Source organism: Benincasa hispida, chromosome 2 (genome assembly GCF_027475165.1).
Source record: "Benincasa hispida cultivar pf3 chromosome 2, pf3_genome.v1.1, whole genome shotgun sequence".
NCBI classification, from domain to species: Eukaryota; Viridiplantae; Streptophyta; class Magnoliopsida; order Cucurbitales; family Cucurbitaceae; genus Benincasa; species Benincasa hispida.
In genome coordinates this window covers 59,925,207-59,937,853 of record NC_143479.1, presented here as the reverse complement: position 1 = coordinate 59,937,853, position 12,647 = coordinate 59,925,207, and the positions used below count along the sequence as shown (strand labels likewise).

Genomic DNA, 12,647 nt, shown 5'->3' with positions numbered 1-12,647 from the left:
GTCTATGAGTTGGAATCCTTCAAACGCATGCCTTTGCGTTACTTGAGCCTGCGACACTTGGTGAATTTTATTTAGATCCTGCGATGAGATGTGTTAGTGACGCAGTTTTATCAAAAAGAATGTTTTTGTAAAAGCTAGTAGTGTTTGAGGAATTCCATGCATTTTCTTTTAAGATAAATGAATTTTTATCATTAAAAATCCTGATTGTTCTAACTTTCGGGAGACAATAACTTGTATTTCTATAAGTTATCAATTATCAAAACGAAGCACTTTAATGACTTTGGAGAATTGAGTTTCAATCATTTTAAAGAAACGTGGTATAATAGTTAATACGTCATGCTTATGTTTCAATAGGTAAACCCAAGTGGAGCAAGAATAGTCATTAACCAAAGTCAATACGAAAAACTTGCATGAGTAGGATGGCTAAAAGGACCCATATATCGCAATGTACCAGATCAAAAATATCCTCAGGCATAACTAATATTTGGAAAAGCACTTACCAAAAACAAATTGTATGAGAATTGGGCAATATACAGCACATTAATCAAAAACAAGTCTTCTCCCAACTTGATATCCTCTTTGCTCACTGCAACATGGTCATCAATGTTAGGGACAACGGCCTTCCAACTATCTCCACAATAGTATGATATTGTTAATTTTAAACATAAACCCTCGTGATTTGACTTTTAGTTTCATCCCAAAATGCCTCATACCAATCTAATAGTCCTTAAGAAATCCATGATCATCCTCTTATTTAACAAATGTAGGATTTTTACCACATTCCCAACTAGAATATTGGTCACCATTAAGACTTACTGGAGAGGAGGATGAATTCTTTGTTTCATTTTTTGTTCATTATATATAAATCTTAGCCAATTTTGTAAGAGTGATTATTAATAAATGTGATAGATTCACTTTCTTAATTAATCATCATCAAATATATTCGCATAGAATTAGCCGATACTCCCTAACAAATTTTTCAATTTTCAATTTTTTTCTTTATAAATTAAAATTTATTCCGTATATTTAATAGTTTCCTCAAAGAAACCAATTTCTATATCCTAGATTTTCAAATTAAATAGTTCAATAGCACCAATTTTTTCTTCAAATAATATCACATTAAAAAAAAAAACGGCTTGCATCTATTTCTCCTCTATTTAACGAATAATCTTTATAATAAGAAATAATATTAATCAAACAAAATATAAACTTAAGTTGAAAGCACCTAAATGATATAACATTTTAAGTAAATATATAAAAATATAAATTATCAACAAAAAAAATATATATTATACAATTTTTTATAGTAGTCATTATTGTTAACTATAGCAATTTAACATTAGTTATCTAACACTAATTTCTTTTATTTCACCGCTGATTTTTTAAAAAATATAATTTTCAGTAATTATTTTGAAAGTTGCTACAACCTCAAAGTAAGCTTAAAACTCATGAAATAAATAGGCAAACATGTAACTGGCTTAGAACAAATCTGAGTTTAATTGTCTAACTAATCCCCATGTAACTACATATTAATATTAATTTCTAGATTACTCCTTTATATAATTTCAGGCTCCCAAATGTATTTGTTCTACATTTAACAGAATTAATTAGGACTAAATTAACAAGCTTTGAGACTTATTTTTCCCTACGTAATTCAAATTCCATATTTATGTTGTGAAATACTAATTGAAATTTGAAACATAACGATAGTTTAAATTTATTTTGCTAAGGTATGAAATTATGAATTGACTTGACTTTTTCTTTTTTCTAAGTTTGTAAGAGAGCTAAAGAAATTAAATTGTAAGAGTTAGGGGTGTTCATGGGTTAGGTTGGATTAGATTGAAAGATGTTTTAAACCTAACCCTATTGTAAATTTTTTCAACCCAAATAACTCTTATTAAAAAATGAACCTAATCCAACCCAACCATGAAATATTGGGTTGGGTTAGTTCGGGTTAATCGGATCCTTTATTTAAAATTTTGTTCTTAAAATTAGTCAAACGTAAATATGTAAAAATCTAATTTAATTATTTTCATATATTGAATTAAGATTAACAACCTAATTTTAATTTATATAGTAAAATTTTTTTTATAAAGTATAAAGAAACTACTTTTAAGAGTTGTTAAAGAATAAACTATTCAAAAAATATTATAATTAAACAAAATTAAAATCAATAAAATATGTTTTAAATTTAATGATAAATTCGAGTTGGTTTGAATTATATTAAGTGAACTCATAAATCAATCCAACCCTTAAAATTTTCATTTATTTGAACTCAATACAATCCAAATGAATTGATAACTTAACTAAACCGTATAGATTGAATTGGATTAATCGATTTTTTTGGGTGATCGGATTTTTTTAACTATCTCTAATAAAAGCTAGGGGAACGTACTTCTTTTTGGTGAACATACTTCTTTTTGGTAATGGAAGAAAAAAAAAAGTTTAAGAAAAGAGTTCACATTGAATTGAATTGAGGGCAACCCATTGCCGGCCAATCGACCTACAAAATCGCTTCAATATTTATTGGTCAGAATCTTGACTTTGGTCATCACCATTCTCATTTCTCGCAAAAATGGACCCCACAATCTTTTTCTTTCAAAAAAGAAAAAAAGAAAAAAAGAAAAACCTAAATCTCCATATTTGTTTCGAAAGTAACCAAACTCTTTCCAAAGTTGTAACATTATCATCAACATTCAAAATTATCTATTTTTTGCACGAAGACTTTTAGGTGGAGAATGGTAGAGAAAATAAGTAACAAAATTTCCTATAACCTAAAAGATGATGGAGATGAAGACGGTTGACGAAAACGGAGAATGTATTTCTATTTCAAATCTCATTTCCAATTTTGTTTGTCTCATCTTAAGTTTATTTTATTATAATAATTTGTTATTATGTTGTTATTCATATTATATTTAAATTATATGTTTTGTTGTTTTTATTGATTAAAACGTTCAAGATAATAAATATATTTAAATTGTATATATGCATAATTTGATAGATAACTATTTCATTTTACTACAAACATTGAGTGAGAAGTTTAACTATTTAATTAAAATTTTTCAATAATAGTTGTTTTACTTAATCGATTTTTAAAAATGAAAATTTTAATCTCTAAAAAAAATGGAGAAGGGAAAATCATCCCAGCCCTATATATATCTCTATCGACGTTACAATCAAAACTGCAATAGATGAAAATAGGACATAAATTAAGACTTGAAATTATATAATTGTAATTTGAAACAAAAATTAAAATCGTCACATAATCCCAAATTAGAGCCACCTTGTTTGAGATCCTCCTTTTGTTCTACATGAACCTACATAACACTAGCACGCCATATAATTCAATATATCTTTAAGCCAAAACCATATATATATATATATATAACCTACCACTTACCTAACATATAAAAATAGTAAAACCCTCCCCAAAATATACCAAAACCAAACTAATCAAATAATTTGGAGTATAATTTGAGCTAGTTAAATATTTTAACTATATAAATAATTAGTTAATTTAAACATAACATTTTGATATTGAAAGTAAATTACAAATTTAGGCATAAATTAATGTGAAAAGTAATTGACAAAGGAAATGTGTTCAATCTAATTATATCTGAAAAAGTATAAAAATAACGATAATAGTAAATATGAAAAAATTCATAGTTAAAAATAGACGAATAGTTATCATTTGACCCTCAAAAATAAAAATAATGATAATAATAAATGTGATAAAATTTATAATTCTAAATAGATATAGTAACTAAATAATGATAAAAGCATCAATTATGTTCATGATTTGATGTAGACCAATTTTCGTTAGGATCTGATACATGATCATAGAGATTTCTGCCTCAATCCCCCATTTTCTGGTGTCCAAAACAAACCACCTTCAAAAGTCGTACAAATTGCCAGTGCTATTCTTACAAATCCATCAGGCAGTGTTGTTCTTATCTCCTCAGATATTTTATACAACATATTTCTACCTAACCTATTAATTACTAACTAAAAGTATAAAAAGGCTACAAAAATGTTTTAGTTTCAAACACTTACATTTCCAAGCAAAGTACTATAGCTTGGAAAAACGTGAGAGGATGTTTGGTTTACCAATAAGAGTTGAGTTGATATAATATACTAACTCAATATTTGGTTCACAAACTTTAAATGTTGGTGGAGTTGAATTGGTACATTTTACCAATTTTCCCCAATTCACCACAACTCTCCATTTTTCCAATGTTTACAGTGGTTCCACCCATCGGTCACTATCGGCATCTATCGTTGCCACACTCTGGGAACCAGCTCCGAGCTCCGACCACCACCTTCAATGACAATTCTGGTGACCAACTTCAATGACCAATTCCGAGCTCCGACAACCACTTCTAATGACAAACTCCGGTGACCCAACTCCGACGACCACCTTTGCACGACCAACCCCGACAAACAATTTTGGGTTCCGACAACCACCTCCAACAACAAACTCCGATGACCAACTCTGACAACCACCTCTGTAGGGTTTGACAACCACATCCGACTACAAACTCCAATAAAAATCACTTTCGATGATCAACTTTGATGACCACCTTCGGTTGAGCAACTCTAACAACCACCTCTTGTGACAACTCCAGCGACCAACTTCAACGACCAATTCCAGACTCAAGTAACCACATCCGTTGACAGCTCCGATGACCCAATTCCGACGACCACCTTCATGTAATCGATTCAAATGACCAATTTTGGGTTCTGATAACCACCTCTAACAACAAACTCCAATGACCAACTCCGACAACCACCTTCATAGGCTTCAACAACCATCGCCAACTACAAACTCCAACAAAAATCACCTTCAATGATCAACTTCGATAACCATAATCGAGTGAGCAACTACGACAACCAACTCCAATACTACCTTCATGCGACCAACTTCAAGCTCCAACTACTGTTGGGTTTTATGTCCTAAAACTCGTGGTTTGTAAATAATGAACATATTCTATTATGCAATAAAGTTGTTATTGAGGTTTATTTAGTAAAGTTGTTATGCTATTACATGAATACTTGAACTATATGTGGAGAAATAAAAGTGGATCAAGTTCGAGTAAACAGCCAAAACAGTCTATAGTATTAGGACAAGGCCGGGTACCTTATTCTGAGGATACTATGGATGCGACCTCCTTTGCATTTGATACAAACGATGTGATCTTGAATCATTCATGTGGAGACATACAAGTAGAGGCATCCTATGCAATGAGTTTGCATAAGATCGAACTGCTAAATAGTCACTTTTATTTTATAATGTTGTTTACTGTTAAGATTGACTATTTCAATAAGATGACCTAGGTAACTCGATCTTAATCCTAAGCTAACTATGAACTCCTGTTTATTCGGGATTATCCATTTTAGGGATAAGATTGGATAGATAGTTGAGAACATAGTCCCGCAAGATGGAATACACTCCTACCCGATTCTAGGTTTAGTAGATAGGTTGTTCTATTAAGTGCTAACGTCAGGTCTTGAAAATCAGGTCTCATCCTCTTATTGGCCTGAGAGGAACTCGGTTGGTTGAATCACAAACCAATTGTTCATTAGAGAATCAGTGGAACTTAAGGAACAAGATGTAGTTACAGGGGTAAAACGGTATTATTTTTTTTTACCCAGCTATAATTACGAACAACCTGTGAAGGATTGACTTACTAATCATAGTTATATTTAGTGGACAGAAATATATCTACAGTGAGGATAGTGTAATTATTGGACTATAGTGGTGTCCCAGTAGTTAACAAATGTTGGTTAACTAGGCTAACAAATTTAGCCGTTAATCTCTGATTGTTGAAATTCATGATCTGTAGGTCCATTCGGTTCCCTGCTAGCTCATATTAGACTAAACCTTAGAACAGTGAGATGAGAGAATTTGAATTGTTCAAATTCGGGTTAGGAAATAACCGTTATTTATATTTTATAATTAAACAATTTGGAGAGTTGAAAATTATTTAAATGTGATTTAAATATTGGACACATAAATAGGGATTCGTGATCGAGATTGATGTTATTAATTAACTTTATATTTGATATTAAATTAATTTTATTAATCATAAAGATTTAATTTTATGATTTAATATTTGATATTAAATTTAAATTAATTAAGTTGTTTGATTAATTATTCAAAATTAATTTTATTTTAATTAATTTTATTTAAAATTCATTTTATAAAATTCATTTTAAATTTTGAATTTTTGAAATTCAAAAATTAACTGAATTTTACTTAGTGAATTTTTTCCACATTTGAGCTCCATAACACCTCAAAATCCCACTTGGTTTAGTGATCAATTTGCTGTCAATTTTTGGTAAATTTGGAGTGCATTCTTTAAACAGGGGAAAGATTGCTGTGATTTAGCTGCTAATTGATGAGCTTATGAAGCTAATTTTCCTCCAAATTTTTACACCACCAAAACTCTCTTAAAATTTTCTTCACCTTCAAATTCATCACAAATTGGATCCAACAATTCATTCTAAGATCAAAGAATAGTGGGAAGGACTCTAGTGGTGGTCCACGAAATGTTTGTGATCAGAAATAATCTAAGGATGACTTTAATTTTGACCTACATTAAGGTAGGGGTATAAACAGTTCGGGTTGGGTTGAGTTGGGGGTAAATTTTGGACCAACCCGAAAATTCGAGTTAGTCGGATTGGCTATCCGAGTGACCCGATTAGGATACCCAACCCAACCATTAAAATTCGAGTTGGGTTGATTTTGGTTTTCGGATTGTACACTTTTTTTCTCTTCCTGTTTTACTGTTAAACTTAAAAACAATATAATAACTATTATAAAAACATTGATCCAAGATAATTTACTAACATAAAATAGTCCTTAAATATGATGCAAACTTCCAAAACATAAAATACAACGTATCCATATCTAGGGGTGTATATGGATTGGGTTAGGTTGGGTTGAGGGTATTTTTTGGACTAAAATACAACGTATCCATATCTAGAGGTGTATATGGATTGGGTTAGGTTGGGTTGAGGGTATTTTTTGGACTAACCCAAAAATTAAGTTAGTTGGATTGACAACCCAAATGATCTAAATAAAGTTTCTAACCTAACCCTTAAAATTCAGGTTGGGTTGAGGGTATTTTTTGGACTAACCCAAAAATTAAGTTAGTTGGATTGACAACCCAAATGATCTAAATAAAGTTTCTAACCTAACCCTTAAAATTCAGGTTGGGTTGTCGGGTTATAACTTATTTTTTAACTTTTAATGAAAAATATATAAATTTATATACTAAACATGACTAATAACTAAAATCTCATAAAATTCAAATGTTAAATACTAAATATCAATTATATTTATTGCAAACTTAAAAAAAGAAAAGACCATTACAATTTTAAAAGAAAAATATTAAAAATTCATAAATTAATTAATACAATGTAATCAAATTTTAAATAAAGAGGAAATACACACATATATATATTATTGATATATATAAAATTCGGGTTGGGTTAGATCAACCCAAATTTTTTTTAACCAACCCAATAAAAATGGAAAAATTCAACCCAACCCAACCTTTACATTTTGAGTTGGGTAGTCCAGGTTGTTTGGATTTTCAAGTTATTTGAACACCCCTATCCATATCCATGAATCCACACATCCATACAAGGTATAACATTAATACAATACATAATAACAAAGTTATTGAACATCTAGTATTACGTAATAAGAGTCAACTATGAACCAAACTTCTATTATTAAAAAATATTCCGACCATCCCGAACATTCAACTTTGTCCTGAAAATTCATAAACATTCCAAGTAAGTAGTTTAAATAAAATAAATCAACATAAAGATTTACATAATTTGAAGCATTTCACACACCTAAGAAAGTTCATATAGATATGATCAATAAGAATCTTTCATTTACAATTCTAAGACTTGGTCTCAAGGAGAGTACTGAACTTTACTCCCTTTTAATAGTTGACATATACATCCACATCATTCTTCATCAGAACACCATAAACAAATTTACATTTTTACTAACCTCAAAATCGGCCGTTGGAATTGAAAGTTTGAAAAAAAACTTGTGGAGATCTAAAATTTTTAAAAAAATGTAAAAAAGGAAGATAGAAAACATATATTTTACTCAAATAATTTTAGATCTAAAATTAAACTTATGTAATTTAAATTAGAAAAGAAAAATGAAAAACGACGACGAGGCAAATCATGATGAACGGAAGTTAACCTGAGACGATGCGATATGAATAGCGACAGTGAACGATAATGACGGATGGTAACAATAAACATCGATAACAAACAACAATCAACGATCAATGAATGAGAACCCTAAAACGCAACACCCGAAAGAGAGAGGCTCAAAATGTGAGAGTTGAGAGACATGAGAAATGAGACACAATTGGACTTGATTGACGGTTGAAGTTCAAAACTAAAAACTCTAAAACGAAAATACTTATATATAAGGTTGGCAAAAATCTCCACAGGATTGAATCCTCGCAGGTCCCCACCGAGTCAAATCGGGGATAATAATCGAGTCCTTGCAGGGATGCCCCCACCTTTTATTGGTGGGAATGGAGACAAGAATGGGAAAATACCCCACGAGGATAGGGAGTCCCCTATTGCCAACCCTAATTATATAACATATATATAATTTTTTATAATCCCAACACAAGAACTCAACCTGAAAAGAAAGAAAAAAAAAATCCAACCCAACGTAAATTTTAAACAAACCTAATCCTAATCCCAATTAAATAGTCCAAATTGTTCGAATTTTCAGATAAATGCACTAAAAAATGACCAACTTTGAACTCCAAAAATCACCTCCGACGACAAATTTCGATACCCTCCAATACTCGACAAATTTTAACCGAAATCATATTCGATAATCAACTCCGACAACTAATTTTACCTATATCAATGTTAAAATTCATATTTGATAATCAACTCCTACAACTAATTTTGACTATTCTAAAATCGATGTTAAAATATAAGGTAAGATGGTTGCTTATATAAATAATATTATGTAGAAGATCAAAGTGGTTAAAATATAATGTAAGGTTGATTATATAAATAATATTATTTTGCCTGCATTAAATTGAAATTTATAAAAATATTTTTACAACATAAATGTTGGTAATATTAAAAAAATATATGTAATATATAAAAAAAATCATAAAATGAACTTTTTCCTAGAACATGTTATGACAAGAAATAATGAAAAATGAAAATTTGTTACACTCCAATAAAAAAAAAAAAAGAATTCAAAATAAAATTGTTCAAAAACTGTGATAACATTTACATTAGTGGTTAAGTTTTCCATTTTATTTAATTATATTCTTTATTACCAAAAAGGAAGAGGAAGAAAAACTTTTAATTTAAAAAATACAATCCACAACCATCGTTATAAAAACAAATTATTTAATATTAAAAAAACTCAAGACATAAACTTAAGTCGTCCCAAACACAGATATATAAAATCATCTCTCAACTTCGCCCTAGTCTTTTTCAACTTTTTTTTTTTTTTAACCTTAAAAATGTGCTATATAACTTAAAAAAAAGTAGAAATATTATTTCTAAACTTTTAAAGGTGAAATCTCAACCAGAACGAAGATGGAAATCTCCAAAGACTCGGCATTGTAGAAAAATTTTCTCAAAACTTTCCAACCGTTAAAAAGTCCAAAAAAGATCTTCCAAAAACAATCCTCTATCTAATCTTGAGCTGGATGCGCTGCTCTCGAGAAATGACCCAAAAATACTCTATTACAAATGACCCAAAAATACTTGCGAACAAAGTTTAATCAGGAGAGAATTGGATTGAAAGCTCTGGACACAAATGAATTTTGTATTACAAATCACACCTAAAAGGTTCAAATCCAAACATTCATTTTATATCAAGTTACACTACACCTTTTCAAGGTCATCTTTTAACGTCTCTTAATTTCATTTTTCGTTCAACTTACTCTCAACTTGAACTCTCAAATCTCATTTCCCCTGCTTCCCAAACCAAAAAAGCATATGAACAATATATTAATCAAAAATTTCCTTACCCAGAAAGAAAAACATGGTGTACTCCTCCAAAAACTCGTTTACCCCTCACGATTTACGAGACATGATTGATTCGTTTACAATCGTTTGTTCATTGTAATGTCGGTGCTGAATTTGGGGAAAAAAGGGATTAGTGGGTAAACATGGATATAACTAAACAATTACAAGACCTAACTCAAAGAAAATATTCAAATCATCTAATCTGAAAGAACATAGAAGAAAATTATCATATACTTGTTCATCATCAAAAATCAAAGGAAAACATCACCATCATCCAAGCCAAAACTATTAAGTCCGCAAGTGAACAGTGGATACAAAATAAAACAATATTAAATTCATGACCCTTTCAACACACTACAGTCCATGTCAGTAAAAACAATTAAATCAGTGCCCCACCAGAATACACTAGTCAACAATAATTTAAATCAACTTCATCCATATAATTGCAGTAGGAACACAAGATTAACTTACAATATAATCACAATGATCAGAAAATAGAAAACTATCAGAACCCATGATCCCCTATAGATCATATCTAGTTACTAAAACTACCTATACATTGGAGTCAGATGGAATTTTCTTGTCTTCTCCATCAAAATATAGTTTTCTAAATTCTTTCAACCCACCTCAAAATCTAAAAACAGAGCCATATATACATATATTTAAGGCTTACACATTTAAAAATTAAATCCTATTGTCTTCCAGTTTCAGTTGCCACCCATTTTGTGTATTTACATATCAAACAAAAGGTTTGGCTTAGGCTAATTTTTTTTTTTCCTTAGAATCGGAATTGAATGATGATTAGAGAAAAAAACCCATTTGAAGAACCAACCAAAAGTTCAATTTGAGGACTCACTTCACTAGCTCTGATACCCATCCAACGTCTGGTGTGCAGGTTGAAGGATTTGAATCAGCCAAGTCCAGAGAATTTTCCTTGCTCAGCTTCTCCAGCATCTTTGCTCTCAGCTCCCTCCCAGATTCGACTCGCTCCATCGCCGGTTCCTCCTCGAATCCATGCTCCGAGAAGTCGAGCAGTCCTCCATGACCAGTTGGAGCCCGAGTTGGAGTTGTTGGAAGGCTACAAAATCCATGGCAGATTCGAGATGGATAACCAGGAGATCCAATTTGAATATTCCAGGAGGATGGCAGGGATTTGACCTTGCTTAGATGCAAGTTACGGAGGGATGCGACCATTTCATTGATGGAACTCGAGCCAAGGGACCGGCCGAGAGACCGAGTCATGGGCGATAACGGTGGGGAGTCCACCGGAGTCGCGGACGGTGAAACGGACACCGGAGAAGACAGAAACGGCAACGATTTAGCACAGGATCCATCCAAAGACTGCCGAATAGGAGATTCATCATACGACTCAGGCGAGTTCGCGCTTCTCGGGCTCTGTTGAGGCAAAACCCTAAGTTGTTCAGGAGTATGAGCGAAGAAACAGACTCTCCGCCGACAGTTAGTCCCATCCTTACACGGCTGAGTCCTGTAACGAGCAGGATGAAGCCAACACTCAAAAACACCATGCGCAAACTCGCATGAATCGCCTTTCTTACAGCTACCTTTTCGAAAGTCAGGGCATGCCGTACCAGAGTAATGATACTTCCTCGGATCTCTCCGGCGGGCCTTCTCGCCTGGATGAGCATACGGACACTCCGTCCAATCATGAGACCGTCCACGCGTACACTTCCTCACCTTGAACTCAAAAATCCGAAAATGATCGCCCGAGTAAGCACCCACCGGAACGTCCGATTCCCGTCCGGACAACTCCGAATCAGATTCAATCTCCGATTCATTCGTATATCGCTGGAGTGCCGCTAGGGCTTCCTGGAGATAATAGGGAGAATAATCGCCGCCATTGGCAGTAACATCAGAACTCACCGAGATTCCACTCAGGGGAAAAGGAAACCGCGTCTCGCTTGCAGGAGGTTCCTCCGGTATCGTCAATGGAGTGATGTGAACCACTGGACCAGGGCGGTGGCGTTCACTGATTAACATATCGTCTGTGCCGGAGAAGACGGTGGTGGGTTACGGTTACAGTTTTTCCAGACAACACTCCTTGCCAAAACCACCGCCATACCCATGCCGTTTATAAACTACTTGGGAACCTAACCATACACCAAGGTTAGGTTAAATATACCCTAGTTAAGTTAAATTAACTCAACCTCGTTCCCATTTTTACGCCTCAGTTAAAAAAAAAATAATAATAATGGAGATGGAGACGGGGGATTCTCTAGTTTCCCCTAGTCGTTACCGTCAGATTATAAAAAAAAAAAAACAACGGTTCTAGAGACTTCCACGACGTAAATATTCCGATACTACAGTGACCACAATTTCCACGTGTCACGATCTTATGCTACTGTTACTCATCAGACGCTCACCGCACTGTCTTAATAAATTTTCATTCCACATAATTAATAACATCATTTATAATCACCACTTACTTGACTATACAAAATTAAATACTGCTGACGGATTGGGTTCCTTTAAACTTTAGATGAGTAACCCATCCTACCCAAATTTAAAATAGTTTAATGGATAAAACACTCCATTTATTTCTTTTAAATTTTATATTCGATTATATCTTTTGTTTTGACTAT

At 32.3% G+C, this 12,647-nt stretch overlaps 1 protein-coding gene across 3 annotated transcripts; it reads right to left on the bottom strand.

Annotated features, from left to right (window-relative positions):
• Positions 1–7,431: 7,431 nt before the first annotated feature.
• Positions 7,432–12,319, bottom strand: LOC120071142 (zinc finger CCCH domain-containing protein 20). 3 transcript variants are annotated; one of them, XR_005480167.2, is made up of 3 exons: positions 10,904–12,319; positions 10,050–10,155; positions 7,432–7,780 (listed from the first exon to the last, which is right to left on the bottom strand). XR_005480167.2 is itself a non-coding variant. In XM_039023227.2 (2 exons), exons 1-2 carry the CDS (start codon positions 12,043–12,045, stop codon positions 7,741–7,743), a joined length of 1,182 nt encoding a protein of 393 aa, XP_038879155.1. In that variant the 5' UTR covers positions 12,046–12,319; the 3' UTR covers positions 7,432–7,740. The 3 variants fall into 3 exon arrangements, 2 of the variants coding, with proteins under 2 accessions (XP_038879155.1, XP_038879156.1); XM_039023227.2 differs by lacking the exon at positions 10,050–10,155; XM_039023228.2 differs by lacking the exons at positions 7,432–7,780; positions 10,050–10,155 and having other exon boundaries at positions 10,464–12,319.
• Positions 12,320–12,647: the final 328 nt, after the last annotated feature.

Excerpts from the sequence above, each read along its gene's own strand:
- LOC120071142 (XM_039023227.2), bottom strand. The coding sequence starts at position 12,045 with ATGTTAATCAGTGAACGCCACCGCCCTGGTCCAGTGGTTCACATCACT. Across the intron at positions 7,781-10,903 it reads TGGGTATCAGAGCTAGTGAA|GACAAAGTTGAATGTTCGGG; the intron begins GTGAGTCCTCAA and ends ATGAATTTTCAG.